The sequence below is a fragment of the Chlorocebus sabaeus genome, chromosome 1, assembly GCF_047675955.1.
Source record: "Chlorocebus sabaeus isolate Y175 chromosome 1, mChlSab1.0.hap1, whole genome shotgun sequence".
Lineage (NCBI taxonomy): Eukaryota > Metazoa > Chordata > Mammalia > Primates > Cercopithecidae > Chlorocebus > Chlorocebus sabaeus.
Genome location: NC_132904.1, coordinates 117,381,650 through 117,409,494, shown reverse-complemented (window position 1 = coordinate 117,409,494; position 27,845 = coordinate 117,381,650). Strand labels below are relative to the sequence as shown.

The window sequence follows — 27,845 nt, the reverse complement described above, 5'->3', positions numbered from 1 at the left end:
ATGCTGCCTGCTTCTCTTCTACACCGTACCTTAATGCTCTGCTAATGCTCCGTAAGTACACACGAACAGCAATATAACGGTGCATTAACGTTTTGGCCAACAGTGCCTTCCTGGTCCAATTGCTGCTATTTCTTAAAAAAAAAAAATTCATGGCATGCTCTTTAGTGTACAAAGCTTAACATCAATAAGAATGATTCTAGCCACCAAGTAATGAGAATATTTGAACACAAAGTTTATTTAAGGATAAAACACATTAGAAAGTATTTGGTTGACTTGTAAAAAGAGAAGGGATTGGGTTCGAGGGGGTAGGAGAGTGGGTGGGGTTCCCCAGGTCAGCAGTATCCCCAGTGGCCAAAGCTGCCATGGCAAGGTTGAAGGACGCAGTGGGTGGAGAGCGCCTCATAGACAGAACACGTGCATATCATAGATCAGACACTTCCAAACGCCAGCAAGATTCCTTAGAGGGAGTCAAACCTTCCAGTCATCACTTCAAAATCATTCCAACAGGCCCTCTCTCTGTAAAAAAAAGTGATCCAGAAATAGCACTGGCTTGACAGATTTCTCTGGTCAGATTTCCAGTCAGATTTCTCTAACTAGAATTTTTTTCCTTTACTGGTTTTTCATGTGAACCAAAGTTTCTAGTGACAACTGTCTGGAAATTTTTCACAAGAGATATACTTTCCATAACTGACTTGTAGAAGCCCCGTTTCATATTCTGAAAGAGGAGCTTGCATGTTCGCTGGTTTCTGGACCTCAGACCGTTGGAGGCAGGTGGCATCATTTTGAAATGCTGGACACTTTCAAATAGGTTTCGACTTAAGGGCACACACTTTGTATCCTACAGGGAGTTGAAGTAAGTAAATTACAGTACTTTATATAGCAATTTGAGTTAATTATGAGATCGTGCCTGATTTATAGACAAAATGCCATAATGAAATCTGGATCATGACGAGAAGAAGCGTCCAGACTTGGAGTTCAACTGAAGAATTAGAGGCTGTAAACAGAGAGGAACACAGTAAGCCCTATGGGGAAAAAAAATACCTGTTTGATAGGGATGAGACATCTTTGCAGCACTCAGCTAAAAAAGGAAACTTCATCGCCAAGAACCCATTTTACCCAAATGACCCTAAGGCAGCAAGGTAACAGAATTAACCCAATCTTTAAGAGAGTCCTACTTTGGGAGGCCAAGGTGGGCGGATCACGAGGTCAGGAGTTTGAGACCAGCCTGGCCAATATGGTGAAACCCGTCTCTACTAAAAATACAAAAATTAGCCGGGCGTGGGTGGCGTGTGCCTGTAGTCCCAGTTACTCGGGAGGTTGAGGCAGGAGAATCGCTTGAACCCAGGGCAGAGGTTGCAGTGAGCTGAGATCGTGCCACTGCACTCCAGCCTGGGCAACAGAGCAAGACTCCATCTCAAAAAAGAAGAGAGTCCTGCCAACCTCACAAGAGGTCAGGGAAACCATGTGCTAAGGCTTGTTTGCTGGAGGAAGCATCCCAATCCCAACCTCAGCCCAAGTAGACTTGACAGCCAGATGTAGGCCAATATATGGTCCTTAAATGGCTGGATAACTTGTTTTTTAAATTACCTTTATATTTTAGGTGAAAAAGCAAGGTTTTTGTTGTTGTTGTTTGTTTAATGGCCCTAGAATTCCTTGGGTATGTTCCCCATCTTTCCTCCTTAATTTCTGGAGTTTTTGAGGGACAGTTGCTGACCTACTGGGCTTCAAATCTGAATTTCTCCTTCTGGGGTAAAGAATCTCCCGTGTCCCATAGCTTCCTGCCCCAAGGTAGAAGAGTGTCTACCTCTGCAGCTCTTGCCATCCTCCTGCAGGGTTCCTGTTACACAGCTGCAGAGAGGCCCGTCCACCCTGCTCGTGCAAATCTGCTCACACCCTCCATTGTCCTCACACCAGTCCAGCCCTACAAAAGAGCAGTTAGGAAGATTAACTACACACAGTTCAACCCTTCCACTGGTATCGAAGGGCAAGGCTTTAAAAAGAGAGGAGGACAGGCTGGGTGTGGTGGCTCACGCCTGTAATCCCAGCCCTTTGGGAAGCCGAGGTGGGCGAATCACAAGGTCAGGAGATCGAGACCATCCTGGCTAACACGGTGAAACCCTGTCTCTACTGAAAATACAAAAAAATTAGCTGGGCGTGGTGGCGGGCGCCTGTAGTCCCAGCTACTCGGGAGGCTGAGGCAGGAGAATGGCATGAACCCAGAAGGAAGAGCTTGCAGTGAGCCGAGATCGCACCACTGCACTCCAGCCTGGGAGACAGAGCGAGACTCAATTCCCCCAAACCACGCCCCCCCCAAAAAAAAAGAGAAGGAAAAAGAAAAGCTCAATGCCATTGTTGAATGTTTATAAGTCAATGAAAAGATGTCTTTAAGGAAGTGGGTGCTGTTCTCAAACCGGTGTCCCCAACACCAGCCTCCTCATCCACTGGACCCACATCAGAGGCGAAACACATCTGAGCCTTCAAATCCCATTGTTTTAATAATCTCGGGTGTGTTTTAGAGAACATACATACTTTTTCTCCTAATAGGTCCCACTGAAATGATCTGTTCTTTGGGTTCTTTTGTGTAATCTGTGGCAATCCTGGAGTTTTGTGGGCAAGTCTGCAAGACAGAACACCACGGGAAAAATTTCACACAATTAAGCTGGTAACTTATTCTTCACCATGTTTTCACCTCTAAAAGAGGCAGTGACTCTGGCCTCAAGCATTATTGCTGCTCAGACTAATTAGAACCAATGCATTCTTGATCATCGAATCCACTGGGACTCTAGGCTGTGTGTTGAACAGAATTAAACACACTCTCCACACTGGAATTAGTACTTTTTCCTTTTTAAAAATCTCTCCTTCATTTCTGATGGATCCACACTGGAATGAGATTCAAAGAGGCTCCCTGCCCAGGAATAGGATTGCTGTATCTCATCAGGCACTAATGTATGCAGTATCATCTGTAAGTTACCCTGACCATAATTCACATCTTGATTCTGCAAACATGGTGTTAGCATAAAGCTGCAATGTTAAAGGCTAGCGGCCAGGTATCAGGCAATCGAATCTTAAGGACCCAACCCGTAAGTGGTGGGGGTGGAAGCCTGGCACAGAAGAGATGATTAGTTTGCTACTTCATCCCTCATCCCCTCCAGAGTCCTGATGTAGATCAGGTGAGCTGCAGGACACCTGGATAAACTGTATCCTGAGCTCAAGAGTTTGGTTCTGTAGTGGAACTTGGCCCAATGGTCATTAGAGTCAGGCCGCCTGGCTCCTTGAGACTCTAGTGCGGTGGTTCTCAGCCAGGCCAACTGGCAACATCCGGAGACATTCTGGGTGTTGAAACTGGGGGAAGGTGTGATTGGTATCCATGGGTAGAGGTGAGGAATGTTGCTAACATCCTACAGTGCACACAACAGTCCTCCAGAACAAAGAATTATTCCGTCCAAAATGTCAACAGTGCCGAGCTTTGAGAAACCCTAGTCTAGCATTAAGCCCATGACTGGTTGACAATTCAGAGATAGAAGAGTAAATAGATATATTTCCCCGTGTTTTCTCTCACTATCCCATCAAAGATGATTGTCCACCCCAAGCATCTATGGATGCTTCCAGTCCGGCCACCTGGCATTCACGATCTTCATGTTGGGAAACCGAGACAGTGAGAAATAAGGCTAAGCACTCTGTTTTCACACTCTCACTTACGATTTTACAGGAGTACTTTTCTGAGTCGCAGAGTGACACTGCGCAGTGAAGGTGAACTTCGTCGTAATCCCCTATGAATTTAAAGACGGTGACGTGAAAGCGACAGGTCAGGGAGACTGCGTTCTCCTCGATGCCGATGGTGTTATCTTTGATGTTCTGACACCTATTCAGAAAAAATAATGGAATCTTTGCTTCACATGTTTTCCTCTTACACTTTAATCCTCATCTTCGTTTCAAAATTTCACTTTTCACATAAAACTGTCGTAAGTGGCAGAAATGCCTTTACATTTGAAAGTGACCTCTGGACTGCCTGGGTTTGTCATTTATTATCACTCCCTCATATTTTCATAGTTTGTTTTGAAACATCAAACACCACCTCGAATTAGTATCCTAACTGCAACTAAAAACAAAACGACTGCAGGGACCACACTCAATTTCCCCACGCTTCAGTTTCTCATTCCGCCCCCTCATAATGCTGTGTTTTACCGATAGCAATTTAATAAACACAAGATTCATTCTTACTTCTTCTGTACTTTCTTCAGTTAATTATCAATGTTGGCAGGTGCCCCTGACTCAAACCCTGTTGGGAATACTTCCCACGCGTCAAAATCGGTAGGAGCTGGAGGGGAAAGAAGACTGGTCAGGGTGAGCTGCAGAGTCGCTTGGATGTAGCTGACTGCCACTTTTCTCAGCCCCCTTCCTTCTTGTGGTATTGAGCCAAGAGACAACCCCAGCCAAGACATCTCTCAGGCACAGAGATCTTGCTTCAACTACGTATAGTTCCCCAAATGCATCAGAGTCTCCTATAGTCCTGTGTCTTTTCACGCAATGTTTCCCCCGCCTGGAAGATCTTCCTGCTCTTTGTCCAATGCATCACTCCTGCCCTTTCTCCAACCCCAGTTCTATGGCACCCTCTCCTTCATAAATGTCCCCTAGTCATGCCCAGACAAGGCACAAACAAATGGCCTTTCCTGGATTTGCCAACAGCCCTCTGTTGAAATCCATGAGTGCAGAAACCAAGTCATATTCCTTACTGTGTCTCCACTGCACCACATGGCATGTGGCATGTATTTGAAAATTTTTGTCAGATGAATGAATGAGTGAGTGAATGGTGTTGCCATGGCCAAGACTGGCCCATAGGAACCAAAAAGCTCTTTAAAATGATAAAGATAAAAAGGGTGACTCTTCCTTATGTTTCTTCTCCCTAGTCCACAGGATTAAGTAGCTTAGCAATGAGGAAAATTAAAACTTGAAGTTATCCTTCAGCATTCCCACACATTTAGCCTTCCAAGCAAAATGCAAGTTGTTTTTCAAGGCAATAGTCCAATAGTCTCTCAAGTGCTTTGAAACAAAAACTTACATGCCATACTTTTTCTTGACACTGTTATTTATTTGGATAACCTGAACAGGCTCAAGGATTCTAAAACGGTAATAGCTCTTCAGTCTTCATACAGACCTTCCCTCTTAACCAGACCGCCAATTCTCTCCCAGGGAGATGACTTGAAGTTTAGGTATCAGCAAAACTGAAGGAAGGGGCATAGCGAGGCAGGAATGGCTGTCTGGGTGTCTTTCTTAGACTGAGCACAGACACCAAGCACTAGAATCTTCCATTAACAATGAAACATCTGCCCTGTCCTCTGTCTAGCACATGAAGAGAAAACAGAAGTGGCCTGCGTGTCCCCAGACTTACAAGCCACTTGCAGAAGTTGCTGCTGTCTCTGCCATCCACACAGCTGGAGAGAAACAACTGACCCCCAAAATACTTTAGTGGACCCATTTTGCAGCTCATTCATTAAGCATTGAACATCTGGTTTCCCTAAGTTTGCTGGAAAAAAACAATAACCACATTCCTCCAAGAAAGGTTAGGAGGACTGATGGATTCACCTACATAAAGACGTCACTTCCCACCCAACCACGGTTTAACTTGAAGATGTTTATTCAGACAGACACTGGGGTAAGCTGAGATTTATGAATATGCTCCTTGGCTCACTCTCCCTCTCTGGGTCAAGTCTTTTAAATACCGTTTTAAAAATGTTAAAGGCTACCATGTCCTTCGAAGGAGACATAAGCCCTATAATCTGGATTTGCATTTGTATAGTGTCTCATATATTAACCCTTTTATGTTGCAAAAGGAATACAATAAGAGGAGGAAGAAACATGAACAAAAGGATAATTGTGATGCTCACCCACTCATCTAGGCCTGAAGGACACCAAGAGTCACCACGTTCCTCTTTTTCCCTCTAAGGAGGATAAACACCAATTCAGAAATACAAATGCCTTAGTGAGGTCTTTGCTGAAAATTCCACAATACACCTCAGCAACCCATGCCACTCACCACACCTCGTCACTTAGGGAGTCGGTGTGTCTTGAAACCTAAAAGGATTTCTTCTCTGCTCCTTGATAGTTGTGTGACCTTGAGTGAGCTCTGTGCCTAGTCTCTCTGAGCCTGTTTCATCTGCAAACTAGTGAATGTCTATTGTTTGTCTTCCCAGAACCACACCCTTCTTCTCTTGGGAAACCATGCCTCTTCCCCTCAACCATAAAACTACTTACTGTATCCAAAGCACTCTCTGACCACTACAGGGATGGGGGCTGACCAGGCCAGGTAAATTCAATGGTGTATATCCCTACCTGCCAAACAAAGGATAAGCAAGTGGTCCAGGATAGGCCTGGGATTCCCTGCACTGGAGTTAGAAGTGCTCTCTTCTCATTGGTTACAATGCTATCAGAATAGGATTGCCAGTGTCTAACAAGGTCAATGAGAGAGAGAGAGAGAGAGAGAAGGGATAAAGCAAGAGGAGAGTCTTGGTAGCATCTGGCTCCCTGGATCCAATCATCTCTGAAGTCACATCCACTCCTGTGATTTGGTGTTACAACCATTAAATGCCTTGATTTTTGCATAAACTAGTTTGAATTGGTCTCTGCCACTCAGAATTCTGATTAATATATTTACTTGCTTTAGGAATTATTGTAGTCTGGCTGGCATGGTAGGTCACACCTGTAATCCTAGGACTTTGGAAGGCAAAGATGGGAGGATCACTTGAGCCCAAGAGTGCAAGACCAGCCTGAACAACATAGGGAAACCAAGTCTCTACAAAAAATAGAGAAAATTCACCGGGCATGGTGGTGTGCGCCTGTAGTCCCTGCTACTCAGGAGGCTGAGGTGGGAGGATCACTTGAGCCCAGGATGCTGAGACCGCATTGAGTCATGATCATATCACCACACTCTAGCCTGGGGCCTGGGAAACAGAGTGAGACCGTGTCTCCCAGAAAAATTATTATGGGCTTCAAGATGGCTGGCTAGAGGCACCCAGAACTTGCCTCCCTAACAAAGATGGGCCCAAACAATAAGCAGACTATCACAAGTTGAATAGAGCATCAAAGAAAGAACACTGGAATCCAGCAAAAGAGGGACAGAGGATCTCTGAGGCACGAAAATAGAGGGAAACAAAGCAGTTGGCCATGCTAGGGTCAGCTTCGAGCCAGGAGAAACTTCCCAATGTGGGAAAAGGTAATTGAGAGATCCTCAGTGGTCCATATTCCACTGCAGACTTTGGTAATGCTAGCCATGGGGGAGCCATTTGGACCCTGAGACTCATATAGAAAGCTACCTGGACTCCACATAACGGTATTGTTCCAGAGAAGGTGTTCACACCGAATCGCACAGCCTCCAGCCCCCCAGACCCAAGCAGCTGCAGCACAGTGCCATGTTGAGAGCCCAGCTCCCATCAGACTATATCTTGCCCTGGCGTCCAACAGCCCCTACTTCTCCACATCCCTGGAGCCCTGCTAACACCCACCCCTCATGTCTTCTCAAAAGGCTGCAGGTTCACAACACTCACTGGACTTAGTGGTGCAGCTGTGTCCACAGCACTCTAATCCACACAGTGTCCTACACCCTGGGGAATAGGTGATGCAGTGCACCAGGGAGGCTGTCCCCAGGGCCAAGGGGCTGACGCACAAGCTCCCCAGAACCCAGGAGCCACCTGCCTGCAGCTGCTGCCACTGTCAGCAACTCTGCCACTTCCCCAGCAGCAGGGCCACCAGACACCCATATACACCTTCAGAGGGCCTGAAGATCAGCCCTCCAGGTGGCGTCGTGAGGCCTGAGGACAGGCCTGCCCCACCCACCACCACTGGTGCCCATGTACGCTGTCGCGGGATCTGGGGTTTGACTCATCCACCAGTCACCACTGGCGCCCATACACGTCTTCCAGGGGTCTAAGGACAGGCCTGCCCAATCTGTTGCCACCACCACTGGCAACCACATGTGTCGTTGGGGGGATTTAGGGATCAACCTGCCCCATCCACTAATATTGATGGCTGCATGCACCATTGGGGGGCCTGACAACAGACCTGCCCCACCCACTGCCAGTGCTCACATGCACCATCAGGGGGCCTGCGGACCAGCCCACCCCTGTGCTCACACATGTCATCAAGGGATCTAAAGATAGGCCTGCCCTGCTTGCCACTCCCAGCACCCATGCACATCATCTGGGGGCTTACAGATTGCCCTGCCCTGTCCACCACTGCCAGCGACTACATTAAAATTTGCCTTTTGGGAACCTGAGGACAGGCCCACCCAGCCTGCCACCACTGCCAGAACTCACCCGTGTGCCACCTGAAGACCTGAGGACTGACCCACCACCACCACCACTGGCACTCCCATGTGGGGCTTTGGGGCCTAAGAGTTGGGCCACTGCTGCTACTGCCATCACTGATGCCACATACGCCACTTAGGGCCCGAGGACCCACCCACCCACCTGGCCCACTGCTACCACTGACCAAGGATTGGCCCACCTAGACCTACTACCATGAGTGCTTGTTAATGCCACCCAGGGGCCCAAAAGCTGGCATGCTGGCCTGCTATCACCACCACTGGTACCCAAAGACTGGCTCATCTGGCATCCCTGTCCCCAGCAAAGCCTCACCATAGCCTCCACTAATAGCCTAAGTCACTGACTAACTCACAGACATGACTGATGCTGATTACAGCTGAAGAAATCATATGGAGACTACACTGCTGTGTCCACCCAGAATCAAAGCCAAAGTCAAACCCAACCAACACTATAGATACATCTATAGGAAAAACTCCGTCCCTATAAAAGCTAGTCCATAAAATTGGAGAAGCAACTATGATACCAGATGCACAGAAACAAACATAAGCACATAAGAAATATAAAAAAGCAAGGACACAATAAGAACACCATAATTCTCCAGTGACCAGGCATGGTGGCTCACTCCTGTAATCCCAGCACTTTGTGAGGCCAAGGTGGGTGGATCACCTGAGGTTGGGAGTTCAGGACTAGCCTGACCAACATGGAGAAACCTCATCTCTACTAAAAATACAAAAATTAGCCAGGCGTGGTGGCACGTGCTTGTAATCCCAGCTACTCAGGAGACTGAGGCAGGAGAATTGCTGGAACCCAGGAGGCAGAGGTTGTGATGAGCCGAGATTGTGCCACTGCACTCCAGCCTGGGCAACAAGAGCAAAACTCCATTTCAAGATATAAAAAATAAAACAAAATAATAATAATTCTCCAGCAACACATTCCAACCAAAAAGAAATCTATGAAATACCTGAGAAAGAATTCAATATAATGATGTTAAAGAAGTTCAGTGAGATACAGGAAAACACAAACAATACAAAGAAATCAGAAAAACAATTCATGATCTGAGTGAGAAATTCAACAAAGAGACAAACAAAAAGAACCAAGCAGAAATTCTGGAACTGAAGAATTCAATGAATAAAACTGAAAAATACAATCAAGAGCTTCAACAATATGCTAGATCAAACAGAATAAAGAATTTTTTTGTTTTGAGATGGAGTCTTGCTCTGTTGCCAGGCTGGAGTGCAGTGGTGCGATCTCAGCTCACTGTAACCTCTGCCTCCTGAGTTCAAGTGATTCTCCTGCTTCAACCTCCTGAGTAGCTGGGACTACAGACACACACCACCATGCCCAACTAATTTTTTGTATTTTTAGTAGAGACAGGGTTTCACTGTGTTAGCCAGGATGGTCTCGATCTCCTGACCTCATGATCAGCCTGCCTCAGCCTCCCAAAGTGCTGGGATTACAGGCATGAGCCACCGCACCTGGCCAGAATAAAGAATTCTTGAATACAGGTCTTTTGAAATAACCTAGTCAGGCAAAAACAAACAAACAAACAAACAAAGGAATAAGAAAGAAAGAAGAAATCCTGTGTGAAATATAAGACACATAAAGTGACCAAATATTCTAATTTGGGGAATTCCAGAAGGGCAAAAGATGTCCAAAGGCATAGAAAATCTATTTAATGAAATAATAGCTAAAAACTTCCCAAGTCTTGCAAGAGATATAAACATCTACATACAGGAAGCTCAAAGATCCCAAATAGATTCAACCCAAAAATGTCTTCTCCAAGGCATATTATACTCCAAGTGACAAAAGCCAAAGACAGAATTCTAAAAACAGTGAAATAAAAGCATCAAGTTATATATAATGGAACCCCATCAGATCAATAGCAGATCTCTCAGCAGAACTCTCATAAGGATAGGACAGAATGCAAGGATATATTCAAAGTGCTAAAAGAAAAAAAATACCCGCTAATCAAGAATACTACACCCAGCAAAGTTATCCTTCAAAAATGAAGAAAAAATAGTATTTCCCAGACAAGCAAAAACTGAGGGTATTCACGACCAGACCAGCCCTACAAGAAAATTTAAGTGTGTCCTACATTTGGAAGTGAAAGGTTGATATATGACATAATAAAAACATACAAAAGTGTAACACTCAATGGTAGATCATACACACAAAAGAGAAAGAGAAGGAGTCAAATGTTACTACTACAGAAAGCCACCAACCCACAATAATAAATGATAAGAGAGAATGAAACAAAGGGTATACAAACAGCCATAAAGCAATAAACAAAATGACAGGAATAAGTTCTCACATCAATAATAACCTTGAATGTAAGCAGATTAAATTCGCCACTTAAAAGATATAGACTGACTGAACAGCTAAAAACAAACAAACAAAAAACTCCAATATATGCTGCCTACTAGAAACTCACTTCACCTGTAAAAGACACACATAGACTGAAAGTAATAGGATGGAAAAAGATAATTTGTGAAAAGCAAAACCAAAAGCAAGCAGGGGTAGCTATATTTGTATAAGATATAACAGACTTTAAGTCAAAGGCTGTAAAAAGAGACAAAGAAGATCATTACATAATGATAAAAGGATAAATTCAGCAAGAGGATACAACAATTCTAAACATATATCTATCCAACATCACAGCACCCAAATGTATAAAGCAAATATTGTTAGATCTAAAGGGAGAGATAAATTCCAAAGTAATGAAAGTTGGGGAATTTAACATCCTACTCTCAACATTAGAAAGAAAATCAACAAAATATTTTATTTATATTGTACTTTAGACCAAATGGACCTAACAGGCATTTACAGAACATTTTACCCAACAGCTGCAGAATACACATTTTTCTCATTAGTACACAGAATATTTTCCAAGATAGACCATATGTTAGGCCAAAAACCAAGTCCTGACAAATTTTTAAAAATTGAAATCATATTGACTATCTTCTCAGACCACAATGGAATAAAACTAGAAATCAATAACAAGAGAAATTTTGGACACTGAATAAATACTTAGAAATTAGGCAACATGCTCCTGAACAACCACTGGGTCACTGAATAAATTAAGAACCAGATTTTAAAAATTTTTTTAAAAACAAGTGAAAATGGAAACAGAACATACCAAAACATGTGAGATACAACAAAAAACAGTGCTAAGAGGGAAATTTATTGCAATATACACCTACATCAAAAAAGTAGAAAATTAAATCCAAAATTAGTAGAAGGAAAAAAAATAATAAAGATTAGGCCAGAGTTAAATAAAGTAGAGACTAAAACAAGCAAAGAATCGATGAAATGTAAATTCATGTTTTAAAAAGATAACAAAATTGATAAAGCACTGGTTAGACTAACTTAAGGGGAAAAAAGACAGAAAACCCAAATAAAATCAGAAATAAAAAAGAAGATAATACTACTTATACCACAGAAATATGAAGAATCATTAGAGACTGTTATGAACAACTATACACTTTGTAAAACCTACAGAAAATGGATAGATTCTTGTACACATACAACCTACCAAGGTTGAACCAGGAAGAAATAGAAAACCTGAACAGACCAATAACTAATAACAAGATTGAATCAGGAACAAAATGTCTCTCAGCAAAGAAAAGTCCAGGACTAGTTGTCTTTACTGCTAAATTCTACCATACTTTACAAAGAAGAACTAACACCAATGCTTCCTAAACTATTTCAAAAAAACTGAAGAGGAGGGAATTTGGGGATTCTTCCTAGCTCATTCTACAAGGCCAGCATTACCCTGATACCAAAACTAGACCAGGACACCACACACACACACACACACACACACACACACACAACAAGCCAATGTCTAAACATAGATGCAAAAATCCTCAATAAAATACTAGCAAACTGAATCCAACAACACATCAAAAAGATAATACACCATGATCAAGCAGGATTTATTCCAGGGATGCAAGAATGTTTCAATATATACAAATCAACAAATGTCATATATCACATAAGAATGAACAATAAAAACCATACAATTATCTCAATAGACGCACAAAAAGCATTTGATAAAATTCAACATCTCTTTATGATAAAAATTCTCAAAATATTATGAACAGAAGGAACGTGCCTCAACATAATAAAAGCCATATATGACAAACCCATGGGTAATATCACACTGAATGAAGAAAAGCTGAAAGTACTGGAACAATTCATGGATTCTCACTCTCATCATTCTTATTAACATAGTACTAGAAGTCCTAGCCAGTTCAATCAAGCAAGAGAAAAAAATAAAAGACATCCAAATTGGGAAATAGAAAGTCAAACTTTCCCTTTGCAGATAACATGATCTTATATACAGAAAAACCTAAAGATTCCATCAAAAACTCTTAGAACAGATAAACAAATTCAGTAAAGTTGCAGGACATAAAAACAGCATGCAAAAATTAGTAGCATTTTTATACACCAATAATGAACTAGCAGCGAAAAAAATCAAGAAGGCAATCTCATTTACAATACTTACAAAAAAATAAGAAATCTAGGACTAAATTTAACCAAGTGAAAGATCTCTACAAGGAAAATTACAAAATGAAGAGGACAAACAAATGGAAAGATATCTCATGCTTATGGATTGGGAGTATTGAAATTGTTAAGGTGATCGTACTACCCACAAAAAAAAATCCACAGATTAAATTCAATCCCTATCAATATACCAATGAAATTCTTCACAGAAATAGAAAAAAAAAATCCTAAAATTTGTATAGAGCCACAATAGACCCTGAATAGCCCAAGCAATACTCAGTAAAAAGAACAAAGCTGCAGACATCACACTACCTGACTTTTAAGTATAGTGTGAAGCTATAGTAGCCAAAACAGCATGATATTGGTATAAAAACAGACACATAGACCAGTGTAACAAAACAGAACTCAGAAGTAAGTCCATGTATTTACAGCCAACTGATTTTCAACAAAGACGTCAAGAACTTACATTGGAGAAAGGATGCTCTCTTCAAAAACTGGTGCTGAGAAAACTGGATATCCATATGCAGAAGAATTAAATTATACCCTTGTGTCTCACCATAAACAAAAATCAACTCAAAGTGGATTTAAATGTTCAACCAGAAACTATAAAGCTACTAGAAGAAAACAAAGTGAACATGCTTCATCATTGGTTGAGGCAAATATTTTATGGGTAAGATTTCAAAAGCCCAAACAACAAAGCAAAAATAGACAAATGGGACTATATTAAACTAAAAAGTTTCTACACAGCAAAGAAAACAACCAACAAAATGAAGAGACAACCTGTTGAATAAAAGAAAATATTTGCAAACTATTCATCCAACAAGGGATTAGTATCCAGAATATGCAAGAAACTCAAACAACTCAACGGCAAGAAAACAAATAATTCCTTTAAAAACTGGGCAAAGGATTTGCATAAATATTTCTCAAATGAAGACATACAAATGGCCCACAAGTATACAAAAAAAAAAAAAAAATGCTCAACGTTACTAATCATCAGGGAAATAAAAATCAAAACCACAATGAGATATCATGTCATGCCAATTAAAATGGCTACTATTAAAAAGACAAAAAGTAACAAATGCTGGTGAGGATATGGAGAAAGGGGAACTCTTCTACACCATTGGTGGGAATATAAATGAGTACAGTCATTATGGGAAACACTACAGAGGTTTCACACACACGCATGCGCGCGCACACACACACCCCCCCAAAAAAAACCACTAAAAATAGAACTACCACACGATCCAGCAAGGCCACTACTGGGTATTTATCCAAAAGAAAGGAAATTAGTATATCCAAAGAATATTTCTACACTTCTATGTTTATTGCAGCACTATTCACAATAGCCACATGGACTTGGGGTACCTACCACTATATTTCTGTGTGACTTTAGGCAAGTTACTTGATTGTCTGTAAAATGAAGCTTATAATATCTACCTCATAGGTTGCCTTGAGAATTAGATGAATTAATAAATGCAAAATGCTGGCCTCATAGGCAGCCAACAAATATTAGTTTCCATTCCCTTCCTCAAAAAATGATGCAGACAATATTATACCTGAAGCTCTGAGACTGTTGTCTATAAAGAGGTTACTCACCCTCCTTCGATGATGAAATATCGGAGCTTATCATTGCTGTCTCGGGAGGGTGTGGCATAGCATTTGTTGAGCGTTAGGATTAAATGTGTGGCGTCAGCTCCAACCACAAAAACCCCTACATACAGCACATCTCGAGTCGTCAACACTACTTCACCCTGCCGGTAAGGATGTTTGTAGGAGGCATTTTTGTAGAGAGCCATCTTGGTGGTGAAGCTGCCTTCTTGGGTTGGAACTGTCAGGTTAATTACACTAAAACAGAAACAATTATGAGACAGGAACCTAAAACAATGTTACCTGTTCAATTATCTACCATTTTTCAAGCTGAGAATGCAGAGGGAAAGCAAAACATGTAGTAGCAAAGTCTAAGGCTGTGCTGTCCAATATAGTACCTGCTAGCCACATGGGGCAATTTACATTTAAATGAAATAAAATTAAATAAAATTAAAAATTCAATTCGCAGCCCCCTGAGCCACATTTCAAGTGCTGAGCAGCCACACGCAGCCACCACATTAAACAGTACAGATGGAACATTTCCATCATCACAGAGAGTTCTATTGAACAATGCTGATTGAAAGGTTTTAGGCTCAAGAAACGTGAATTATGTTTTTCCTAGGGCATCAAAGACAAATGCTAGCAATTTTGATTATGCTAACCTTAACTGTCAAGGAAAAGAAAAAGCAATGTGCACAGCCCAGGAGGTGCCTTACCTTAGCATAGGCTTCACAACAGAATCCAAGGAGATCTTGATATCCAGCTCATAAGCACATGAAAATTCCACATTGATCGTGCGGTCCCTGGTGATGATGTTGCCAGTGTTGTTGGCACTTTCGATCCAGATTGTGTTTTTATACATGATATGAGTGCCATTGGACTGCAGAGCAAGGGGAAGTCAGAAATCATTACATCTGGGAGTGAGTATGTAGCTTGCATATCAAATCCATATCCCTGAAAGTGGAGAAATGGCTTCCTTCCATACATAACTTAGAGGCCAGTATAAAGCAGCATGGAGCTAGCCTTAGCATTTACTTGGGGCAAAAAAGTATTACAATAGGTATCAGCAGCACCCTTCAGTCTGCTAACCTTGAATACCCGTGGAAGGTGATTTCATCCACTACTGAATTCTAACCACTACCAGACCCCACTTATCTGTGAGACCCCAAGCTAGGAATAGCATGAACTATTGCCATTGCTGAGTAACAGAAATCTTCTTTTTCAATGCTTAATTCAAAATCTCTTCTCCACCAAATCCATCACCAGACATCCCTACAAGGACCAACATGAACAAGTGCAAGTTTCACCTCCTTACTCCTTTCAACCTCTGGTAAAAGTATTAAGAAATAGAGCCATGAATAGAAGACACACAGCAAGGCAGAAAAAGAAGAGAAACAAGATGCTTTGCTAACCTATACATTGCACAATCTGACATTAAAAGTTGGGACCTTACTATATTTCTGAAGTCAGCTGTTTTTTGTTTTGTTTTGTTTTGTTTTTAGTGACAGGGTCTCACTGTCACCCAGGCTGGAGTGCAGTGGTGCAATCATAGCTCACTGCAGCCTTGAACTCCTGGGCTTGAGATCCTCCCATGTCAGCCTTCCAAGCAGACACAACTACAGGCACTGTCACCACAGCCAGCTAATTTTTAGATTTTTTTTTTTTTTTTTAAATAGAGACAGGGTCTTGTGATGTTGCCTGGGCTCGTCCTGAATTTCTGGCCTCTTGCAGTCCTTCTGCTTTGGCCTCCCAAGGTACTGGTGAGAGGTGACAATGTGCTGGCAGCCCTCACTCTTGGCACCTCCTCGGCCTCAGTGTCCACTCTGGCAGCACTTGAGGAGCCCTTCACCCCGCCACTGCACTGTGGGAGCCCCTCTCTGGGCTGGCCGAGGCCAGAGCCGGCTCCCTCTGCTTGCAGGGAGGTGTGGAGGGAGAGGCGCAGGCAGGAACTGGGGCTGTGTCCAGCGCTCACAGGCCAGCGCCAGCCCAGGGTAGTGAGGGGCTTAGCACCCTGGCCAGCAGCTGCAGAGGCTGTGCCAGGTTTCCCAGCACTGCTGGCCCACATGCACCACTCTGGAATTCTCCCCAGGCCTCAGCCACCTCCCCATGGGGCAGGGCTCAGGACCTGCAGCCTGCGATGTCCGAGCCCCACCCTCCATGGTAGGCTCCCATGGGGCCCAAACCTCCCCAATGGGCTCCACCCTCTGCTCCATAGTGCCTGGTCCCATCGACCACCCAAGGGCTGAGGAGTGCAGGTGCCCCTCAGGACTGGCGGGCAGCTCTGCCTACAGCACTAGGTGAAGCCAGCTGGGTTCCTGAGTCTAGCGGGGACTTGGAAAACCTTTATGTCTAGCTAAGGGATCATAAATGCACCAATCAGCACTCTGTGTCTAGCTCAGGGTTTGTAAATACACTAATCAGTACTCTGTATCTAGGTAACCTAGTGGGGACTTGGAGAACTTTTCTGTCTAGCACTCTGTGTCTAGCTAGAGGATTGTAAATGCACCAATCAGTACTCCATGTCTAGCTCAGGGTTTGTAAATACACTGGTCAGCACTCTGTATCTAGCTAACCTAGTGGGGACTTGGAGAACTTTTATGTCTAGCTAAGGGATCATAAACAAACCAATCAGCACTCTGTCTAGCTCAAGGTTTGAAAATACACCAATTGATACTCTGTATCTAGCTAACCTAGTGGGGACTTGGAGAACTTTTCTGTCTAGCACTCTGTGTCTACCTCAGGGATTGTAAATGCACCAATCAGCACCCTGTCAAAATGGACCAATGAGCTCTCTGTAAAATGGACCAATCAGCAGGATGTGGGTGGGGCCAGATAAGGGAAGAAAAGCAGGGTGTTGGAGCCAGCCAGTGGCAACCCACTCGGGTCCCCTTCCGCACTGTGGAAGCTTTATTTTCGCTCTTTACAACAAATCTTGCTGCTACTCACTCTTTGGGTCCACGCTGCCTTTAAGAGCTGTAACCCTCACTGCAAAGGTCTGCAGCTTCAGTCCTGAAGCCAGCGAGACCAGGAACCCACCAGAAGGAAGAAGCTTCAAACACATCTGAATGTCTGAAGGAACAAACTCCAGACACACCATCTTTAAGAACTGTAACACTCACCGCAAGGGTCCGCGGCTTCATTCTTGAAGTTAGCGAGACCAAGAACCCACCAATTCCAGACACACTGGGATTACAGGCATGAGCCATAGCACTCGGCCTGAAGCCACCTGTTAAATGAGGTTTGGGACTCCCTTACCCCCTGAAATAGCTAAGCCTAGATGTATTTGCCTCAAAGAACAATAGAAGCATAAAAGACACAATTCTATCCATATACAAGACAAAGAACCACAGTAGGCATCCCAAACCAAGGAAAAAACACATCACTCTTTCAACTCCGTCAACCACTTAGCATGAAATGACGACTGCTCTTGCTGTCTTTCATTTTACACATGCCTATTGCTGTTTTCCAAGGCGCATATTTCTAAGCAGATCATCCTGAAGTTGGCTTTCGGGACAATAAATGTGCAAACACTCGAAGCTGTCGCTGCCTCTGCCAGGTGCTCTTTCCTGCTGCTTTTCTCACCTGCACAATGTTTCCACAATTCCCTTTGGTGTTGTTGATCTGAAAGGAGATAAAATCTTCCCCCTCGATGCCGGTACACTGTCTGTCATTGATCCTCACGCCCTCCCTCTCAAAACCGAGCTGGAAGAGTTTGCACTTAGATATGGACACTTCCATCTGGGATGCTTTGCAGGTCACCTCTGCATCGATAATGTCATGTGAGTCTGTGGGAACAGTTATTACGAAAGGTAAATCAGTGGAGTCGGTCTTGCTGCAGGAGTGGGAGCAAAGCATCTCATTACCATTCTCCTTTAGAAGAGGCAAATGATCTCCACTCAAAGACTGCAGCATTTCTAATTAGGCTTTGATCAGACCAAGCGAGCATATGAATTCATTCAAAGCACTAACTTGGGCATTAGCAGAGCCTTTTTAAAAAGATTAAAATGCTAATAAAGTGTCTTCTGTCTTTTCTTTACAAAAACATGTCTTCCCCCACCTTGCTGGTGGCAGCTACTTTTCTGTAAGCTACATACTGAACATACCAAATCTGGCACATTGTGGCCTGGCTGAAAAGCGTGCCTCTCAGGGACAGCAGCACTGGCCAGGCCACATCCGAAGCCCCTGCTGATTCAGCTTGGCAGAACCCTAGCAATTCCCAGGTGAGCACTAGGAGCTTGTTTTTTGACATGGCAATGCACCAATTGACATTTTCTCTTGAGCATGTAAATACCAGCTAATAAGCACTATAGAAACAGAGAAAAACATTTTTATCTGTTTAGGTGAAGCCCTTGTCCCCTCCTAAGGAGCCTTTGGTCAACCAGATTTTCATTCTCCAATGCTGTTAAATTTAGCAGCTGCCTCTGCGTTACTTGGTTCAGGAAGGGGAGCAGAGATGGAAGGCAAAGCAGCTCCGCTTCAAGCTGCCATCCAGGCAGGCTTGGCAGTGGACAAGGCCAGTTCCACACCAAGGGAGCTACAGTTAGGAACAAGTCCTGGAGTCCTAGTTATTTATGGCTTGCTTCAGACATTTCAGTTGTACATATCTTCGGGACCAAAAAGCTTTGGGCCAAATAAATCTGGCTTTAAATAACATTCATCCTAATTATTTCATATTGACATCAAAATACCCTATTTCCTTGTGCATCTAAAAGATCAATTTGGACCTTTCTGATGTTGAACGTGGCCTCAGATGGGAATGGCTGGTTCTATTCATGTACAAATGTGTGCGTTACAATGTATTGAGGAAAAGGATGTAGCTGTACTTTGAAGCAGTCAGATTGCTTCCTTGTTCTGCTTAAATGCTCCTGAAAGCTTCACTGTTTGGGAAAGCTTCACAAAGTGGGATGCATCAAGGTCCCTCCCCAGAGCAGCATCTCCCACGGGGCCTTTCTGGGTGGGGAGGTGGCCCGTGTCACTCACTGTTTCCATAGGGGGGCGGCTCGATGCAGCCACACAGCTCCCTGCCATTGCCCAGCTCGCAGGTTCGGTTGGGACAGTCCGCCCCCACACAGGGATCTTCAACCACTCCTGCTAAAAAGAAAAACACACAGAAACATGCACAACTTGATTTTCACACCTACATGCGGTAGCATTTGGTTCCACTCCAGACTTGCCTCTTTAATCACATTGGAAATGGTCAGATGGCAGCTGCAGGTTAACAGACAGGGCAACCTTCCAGAAAATAATGTCAATAGCTAGCAAATAGGTGCCTGCTATGGGCCTGGATTAGCTTCTTTGACCCTCGCAAATACTCCTCAAGGCTAAATATTATAAGCTCTATTTCACAGCTGAAACTTGCCCAAGGTCAAAAGCGAAGGTAAGTGGTGAAGACTGAATGCACAGATGCTCTTAACCCCAGTAATCTTACCACGATTAAGGCACCCACTACACTATAGCACAACGATTTGCACTGATATTTATATAAAGAGTAGCATCCAAATCATTTATCTCTACATCCCAGCATTCAACCACCTCATGGTTGGTGCACAATAAATATGTGTCAATAATGAACATATTAGGGCCAGTAAGATCCCAGAGAGGTCTCCCACACCAGGGCTTCTAACTCCTTTCTGATTCTTGGTTCACTTTCCCCCGTGATCTGCTACTTGATTTTGTAAAAATAGACAAAGGAAAAACCTCCACACAGCTCACCAGCATTGACTTAGATTCATGGTGCTGTTTTGCCAAAAGGGTAAAACTGTAAGTAAAATAAAGATGTTATGTGGAGTATCATCATCATGTTCTTATGAACAATATTTCTGTAACAGATGAGATCACCTGCAAGATAGTCAACGCCTCAGTTTGAGAACCACTAATTAGGAGCATTTTCTTTTAGAAGTTCATTTCTTTATTTAAAGAATCGCTCTGCCTATCAAGACAGAATATTCCTCCTGTTCATGATGGTATATGATGGACAGTGCTAAAGAAACAACTGTTCAATCCCAGCATGAGCCAAGTTGGCTTCAAGAGTTTTTTAAAAAAGAGTTTTTAAAGGATGCAAAATTTCATTTAGACAAGAGGAATAAATCCAAGCGATCTACTGTACATCAAAGTGGCTATAGTTAGTACCAATACACTGTACACTTGAAAATTACCAACAGCCTAGAGTTTCATGTTCTCACCACAGACACACATACCCCCACACACAGGGAAAAAAAGAGTTTAAAAACAAAACAAAAATCCCAGGCTGCCCACAGCTCCATACACCTCTTCTGACTCAGCTGCCATGCCCCTCTGGTAGGTAACTAATTACATTAGGTAGGAGTGCATGGATGGCTCAGCATAAGCCTGTCTTAATTTCTGGAAGGACAACTAAAAGAATGCCATCAGCATAAGTTAAATATATTTATTTTCAAAAGGTTGCTTTTTATAAAGATCCTTTCACTGGCCCAGTATATCCAGTACCTAGCACAGTGCTAAGCACATGGCAGCCACCAAGCGAATGTTATGATTGACCGACTCGGCATGAGAATGACAAACAGAATAACAGAAACATGGAGCAGAGGTTACAGTCCACAAGAAGGAAACGTTTATTTACAAATGTGGTGGTCCATCTGCCAACTGGCAGATCAAACATGCCCTTAGACAGATGGAAGCTTTGAGTATTTTTTGAATTATATATGTATTTTTTAAAATTCCTGACAATTTGAAAAGTTCAAAACAGTTAATTTTTAAAGTCATTGAAAGTATTCGTATGAACACAGCAGAGTAAAATATTAACAAATATTTTTGTTAGTTTCCAACAGAGACTAGTAATTTGCTTAACAGTTTCTGAAATCACTGAAATGTATTTTAATTAACTGCATTGTTTTTAGGCTCTGAATTAAAGTGTATTCCTACACTTGATCCAGTTTGGTCTGCAAATTTACCAACGTGTATGTATCGTCTTGGAGTCAGCCTGTTTTCACAGTGGTACCTATATACACACCGGGTTGGTGTTGTGGGTCAGAGCACAAAACACACATTCTATTGGCCACACCAGTGGGAGTGACCATTTACGTATATGGACACACATGTATGTCTATGGCACGTTTACATGTGTGTGTATACATCTATAATGGCTCCCCTATTTGATTAACACAGTAGGAAAATGAACAAATTGAATGATAGAATACACATCAAAATAATTTTCTTACAACAGAAAAAAACCCCACAAGATTCTGTTTATCTTTTTTCTTTTACCAGCTGATCTAATATATGTAATCTCCACAGTCAATCCAACTGCAGCTTCCTTTCAGCCCAGGTGGACATAACCAGCTCAGTTCCACCTCTGCCTTCCACCGGCTCTTGCCTTCGCTTTCTGATAGAGGATGGCCTCATGCCAAAGAAGCCAAGGTGGAGATGAGTTTGGGAACTAAAATCCATTGGGAATCCCACACTATGTCCCTCTACCTCATAAGCCACTAAACCAGGGCTCTTCCAACCCAGAGAGCCCCATCTTCCCACGTTTGTTTTCCAAATTCCATAGCTGGACTGGAACCATAGGTGGGTTAGGCTCCATGTGAGGGGCCTGTCACTGAATCTCGGCTGCAGCTCACAGCTGTCTACTATCCAATCCTGGAAGCAGATCTATGAGTAAATCTGGAGAGGACCAGTCATCCCTAGAAAAAGCAATGCTACCTGCAAAGCTGTTCTTTTCACTGAAAATGGAATCCACAGAAATAAAATAATTCTCTTACAGCAATTCTCCTTCTCAATCCATTCGGTGCTGAGGATCCCGAAGGAGCGGCAGGCCTCCCCATAGGCGGCCAGGGAGCCGCATAGCTGGAACTTCTTGTGGTTGTAGCAGCCGTCCAGGTAGCAGGACTCGTAGAATGGGAGGGGATCGAGAAGCCCATAGCAGGGCTGGAAGAAGCCCTTCATGTCGGTGAGCTTCAGGCAGTAGCCGTCACCCTGCATCTTCTGGATGTGCACATTGTCACACATGGCTGCATACTGGGAGAACTGCAGCTCGTTGCAGCTGGGGGCAAGAGGTCTGGTCAGACTGAGTGAAGCAGAAACAGCCATCTGAGATCTTCAATGGAAGGTAAATAGCATCTGTACCTGTTTTGCTACCCCTGAAGCTAGTGCACTGTGCCAATTCCAACACTAATTAGCTTTGTGACCTTCGGCAAGTCAGATACTACTGGTCTCTATTCTATCCATCTAAGAAAGTGAAACGGTAATTCCTGTTGTTTATATCACTGAAATACAGTGAGGGTAAAATGGAATGATGGATTAGTGGCCAAAGTGCCACACGAAAGGCAGATATTGATATAGTAACCACGAACACTTTGGCATAATTGATTGATATGATTGATACAATTGATATAATAACCATTAACAGGTATGGATATAATAACTAATAACAATGATAATAGTAATGATACTTGGCAGAATTAAAGATTTGAAAGGAAGCCTTCTAAGCCAGTTCCACTTTAGCCATTAGGGACCAAAAGCAAAACATTACAAGAAAGTCGGTGTCCAGCTGATAACAGTTTATTTTAAAATGAAGAGGAGGGGAGGGGAGGGGAGGGGACTGGTGAGGAGGAGGAGCAGGAGGGGAAGGGGAGGGGAGGGGAGGAAAGGGAAGGGAAGGAAAGGAAAGGGAAGGGAAGGGAAGGGAAGGGAAGGGAAGGGAAAGGGGAAGGAAGGGAAAGAGAGAGGGAAGGAGGGAGGGAGGAGGGAGGGAGGCAGGCCGGCCAAATTCAAACAGAATCATAATTCCTCAGGAGGAGCTGAACCTTGCCTATCTTTGGAAACGCTACAGTGGCTTAAAGTAGTGTTCTAAATATAATGTCCAAAGTTCTCTCTTTTCTATCTGTGGGTCAATGCATAGCATTCTAGAGTAAGCACCAAATTAGGAATCCTGGAATCTCGTCCTGGCTTTGCCATATATGGGGCCTCCTCATGTAAGTCATTCTCTGTCTTAGTCTGTTTTACCTAGGAAAGGAAGAGACTGGACAAGATACTGCCCAAGGATTTTCACAGCTCTGAGTCCCATAATTCACAGGATAGTCTAATATATGATACATTGTTCACTGTGCACTCGGGGCAGGGTTAAAGAGGCTTAAAGTGTGATTTCCAAGACTAGGGATTTAGCTGATATTTAGCATGTAAAGCAACATGATTGAGCCATTGTACAAGCAGAACTAACAAGAAAGAGAAGCATATCTACATACAGATCCAGAAAGGTATCCACATACTCAGCAGCCCTGAGTGGCCCTAAATTTAAAACCTTTGGAATAACTTTTTTTTTTTTTTTTTTTTTGAGACGGAGTCTCACTCTGTCGCCCAGGCTGGAGTGCAGTGGCCAGATCTCAGCTCACTGCAAGCTCCGCCTCCCGGGTTCACGCCATTCTCCTGCCTCAGCCTCCCGAGTAGCTGGGACTACAGGCGCCCACTACCACGCCTGGCTAGTGTTTTGTATTTTTTTTTAGTAGAGACGGGGTTTCACGTGGTCTCGATCTCCTGACCTCGTGATCTGCCCGTCTCAGCCTCCCAAAGTGCTGGGATTACAGGCTTGAGCCACTGCGCCTGGCCTTGGAATAACTTCTGTAGCTTACTCTCTCTTTGCTGGCCAGGGGTGGGCCTGATAATAACCTTGTAACTTCTGTTTTTAAAAAAGGCTTTCCTGATTCCCACCAACTTCTACCTACACAACCATAGTCAAGCCTTCTTGTAAGAGGCAAGGACACACAATTAGACCCAGCACTAAGGGAGTCAAAGATAGCCCTTCTTCTTCTGAGTCAACTCTTAATTCCACACCCAGCAGGGGTGCCTAGGTCCCGGGTGGGCAGCTGGTCAAGGCTTCAGAGTTCTCATCCTGGGCACACTCTTCTGTTTAGCCAAGGGCTGGATGACCTGAAAATTAGAGTTATATCATCTAAGCCCAACTCCTTCCTCTGTAGTTCACAAAATTACTGGGGTCTCTGATGTGCCTAGTTTTAGCATCAAAACTCCAAAGAGCTTTGGTTCATCTCTGTAGGAGAGCAGGGGCAGTGCTAAGGAAAGTGCATTCCTCATTCACACCACCCATGGATGTGAGAGAACCTGGGCCACCAAGTTTAGTGGCTTGAACTCCTACACCCTCACCTCTTCTGCATGCCATTGGTTTTCCAGCTCTGGGCCAGCACCACGCTGCTTACCACCGGCTTCCCTCGCAAAGTCACATAATCATCTGTTAGGTCCCCATTGAAGTTGCCACAGAGACCACACACTTTGTTCTGCAGCCTCTCGCTGATGCTGATTTTAATGACGTTGAAACCATTGTAGTATATCTGGATGTCTGGGCTGGTGTCAATCACCAGAAACCCCTCACTGCTGTAGATTTTCGTTGCCAAACCAGTTATAAATGGAACATTCACTTGTGTGCCATTCACCTACAGGAGGAGGAAAACAGAAAATAATTACGCTTAGAGCAGGGGTTGCCAAACTTGTTCAGGAAAGGGCCAGGGAAAATATTTTGGGCATCGCAGGCCCTGTGATCTCTGTCTCAACGACTCCACTCTGTCCCTGCAGCATGACAGCAACCATAGACAATACACAACTAAATGAGTGTGGCTGTGTTCCAGCAAAGCTTTATTTACACAAACAGGCAGCAAGCAGATTTGCCGGCCCCTGCCCTAGAGTTTAAAGGCATTCACTCATCTTACTGTGTAGTTGCCCCAAAGGAAGCAAACTACAGAACAGAAGTAGGGGAGAGGAGGTGAGAGATAAGAAAATCTTAGAAAAGTATAACCCACAATGAATGGCTGGATTTGTGTCTAAAACTTTCCCCAGCATAAGCCAATTACTGAAAATGAAATCCCAATCCTGTGCCAACGAGAGTCTAACACAGTTAAAATGGATCTGGGCATCATTGCCATGTTTATCGTTTTCTTGCTTATCATGTTCAAACTGGAGGTCCCCCCAGAGGACCTATAGGCACATTATTTTCTGCATTTGTCATTTTCCTGCTTTCTAACATTTTCTTTCCGTAGCCCTTGGAACAGAATATAACACGCTTTTCCTGTACTTACAAAATAAAAATTTTCTCCCCAGGCTATTAGTAGCTTTTGTACCTTAAAATAAAAAAATAAAAAACAGACACCTTTTTAAAAAATGAGTCTCTACTGTTTTGACTAGCTTGGGTATTTTGTTCAGCCACAATGTCAGTTTTTCTCTCTCGGGTGGTCATTTTCATTTTCTAGCTCCTGGATTCTGGACCAACGCTGTCGTGTTGATGTGGGCCAATTTGTAAAAGGAATGAGAATGTCAAAAACAGTGGCACCTTTCACTGAAGTTAAAACCGGTATTAAATTTCAGATTCTTCATTTTAAGCTCACAAAATACTGCTGGTCTTTTGCCTGATGCTTGATACTATGCTATTTGATGACTCTTCAATTAAAGATACACTCAAGGCCTGATTATCTGAGCAGGTGGAAAACAGATACACGCAATAACACTCAATTCCAAAAAGTGGTAATGTGGCTGTCTCTGGGTCCCTCCCTCCCTGTGCTCACAGTGCTGGGGCCTGGCTCCATCCTTCCAGGCGACCGGCAGCAGCAGCCTGCTCTGGCTGAGAGGCTGGGTCACCGTCAACAGTGCATCTGAGCAGGTGATCTTCTTAAAAGGAAAGGGTGGGAGGAATTCAAGTAGAGAGCCATATTTGTTGTGCGGGTGGGTGGGGGGTTGGGTGGGGGGTTTACATTTATTTACACACAGGTGTAAGATAAACAAGAAACCAGGCAGTGGGCCTAAGGAGGAGCCAACCTAAGAGAAATCCACCAAGTGCAGCCTCCCATTTCCTGCCCCCCGGCGGGTCATCACGGGGCCCTTGGACAAAGGAGGTGCGCGTCAGGTTTTTACTCAGATTAGTGTTTTGTAGGCAAATGCTTGCTTTCTCTTAGCTTATAGAAAGGATGGCAAAGATGAAGGGTGGGTCTGACTACAAGAGGGCAGAGCCAAAAATAATCTTAAGGGCTGTTAAAAACAAATGAGATGCATTTTGGAAAGTAATCAGAGTAAAAACTGATTTATCTAACAATTTATCACCTGAAGCTCTGTTAGCACCCATGCCATTGCCTGGCTCTGAGACCCCGCACGTCTCCTGCCTTTGGACTCATCAGCCAAGAACCAAATGGTGTCCATTCTTATGCTTAAAGCATCTTCATACTTTGTTTCTTTAAAACCTGGTCACTGTGTGTGGAACCCACAACTTGGCTATCTGGGAGAACCCTACACAATCCCCCAGCCAACCCCTTGTTTCCGGGCCCCTTCTTAAGAATGGACACCAGACTGGTCACCTTGACCGTGTTCCGGTCGCTGATGAGAATCTGCTCTTCGTTAATGTAGAAGTAGACGGGCGAAATGATGGTGAGGTTGGGGGCTGACCACTTGTCGAAGTTGATGATAAGCTGGAAGGAGATGTCGGGCAGTTTCTGGCAGATGGTGGACAGCACGAAGGCGCAGTTGGCCGGGAAGCGGAGGAAGGCGCCGTCGAAGGTGCGGAAGACGCCGCCGCCGGCCGCCAGGCAGTAGGAGGTCTTGGTGCTGAAGCAGCCACGCACCCCGTTGCGCAGCGCGCACTCCTCTTCGGACTTGCACTGGCGCGGGTCGCACTGGATCAGGTTGCGACGGAAACAGCGGCAGCGTCGCGTGCAGTCGCTGTTCCAGAACAGCTGCTTGGGCTGGAAGAGAGGCGCCGTTTGCATTAAATTCAGACTGCGGTCAGGGCTGGAGACCCCAAAGTCCAGTCCCCCGGGTCTTTTATCAGCTGGGCTAGCCTATCTTTAACAGGGCTGGAATTTGTAGGAGGCAGCAGTGGGGAAACGGTCTCAACTCAAAGGCTCCATCAGTTGCATGCAACTCAGACGCCAAACAATATGCAGTTTTGACATTTACTTATTTACTTATGTATTTATTCTTAGAGACAGGGTCTCATTCTGTTGCCCAGGCTGGAGTGCACTGGCGCAATCGCAGATCACTGTAAGTAACCTGGAATGCCTGGACTCAAGCTATTCTCCTATCTCAGCTTCCCTAGTAGCTGGAACTATAGGCACACGCCACCACACCCAGCCAATTTTTGTATTTTTTGTAGAGACGGTGTCTCACTATGTTCTTGAACTGCTGGGCTCGAGCGATCCTCCTGCCTCAGCCTCCCAAACTGCTTGGATTACCGGTGTGAGCCGCCACCCCAGCCATAACTTGATTGATTTTAATAAAGAACTCTGAAATCTTTGTGGCTGGGTTGTAGAACTAATCACAGTTAACCTGAATGTGTAGCTGTTAGAGGAACTAGGTAAAGAGGAAGAATATTTGGTAGAAAATATTCATCAAGGAATCACACTTCTGACAAGTACAGACTCTGCTTCAAAGATGAAATTAAAATTCACTTAAGAATGATAAATTAGC

The 27,845-nt window shown here is 43.8% G+C and overlaps 1 protein-coding gene across 3 annotated transcripts in view; it reads right to left on the bottom strand.

The window, feature by feature from the left end:
- Positions 1 to 211: 211 nt before the first annotated feature.
- LOC103248666 (tubulin-specific chaperone cofactor E-like protein) overlaps positions 212 to 27,845 on the bottom strand; it is a 165,423-nt gene continuing 137,789 nt past the window's right edge. For all 3 annotated transcript variants that reach the window (XM_038005084.2, XM_008021233.3, XM_008021232.3), the window contains 11 exons: positions 26,738 to 27,121; positions 24,546 to 24,832; positions 22,151 to 22,431; positions 19,392 to 19,502; positions 17,994 to 18,196; positions 15,128 to 15,291; positions 14,421 to 14,669; positions 3,700 to 3,862; positions 2,530 to 2,617; positions 1,805 to 1,921; positions 212 to 994 (listed from right to left, as the gene is read on the bottom strand). In XM_038005084.2, coding sequence (XP_037861012.2) covers positions 894 to 994; positions 1,805 to 1,921; positions 2,530 to 2,617; positions 3,700 to 3,862; positions 14,421 to 14,669; positions 15,128 to 15,291; positions 17,994 to 18,196; positions 19,392 to 19,502; positions 22,151 to 22,431; positions 24,546 to 24,832; positions 26,738 to 27,121 — 2,148 coding nt within the window. In that variant the 3' untranslated portion in view covers positions 212 to 893. The remainder of the gene's footprint in view (positions 995 to 1,804; positions 1,922 to 2,529; positions 2,618 to 3,699; positions 3,863 to 14,420; positions 14,670 to 15,127; positions 15,292 to 17,993; positions 18,197 to 19,391; positions 19,503 to 22,150; positions 22,432 to 24,545; positions 24,833 to 26,737; positions 27,122 to 27,845) is intronic.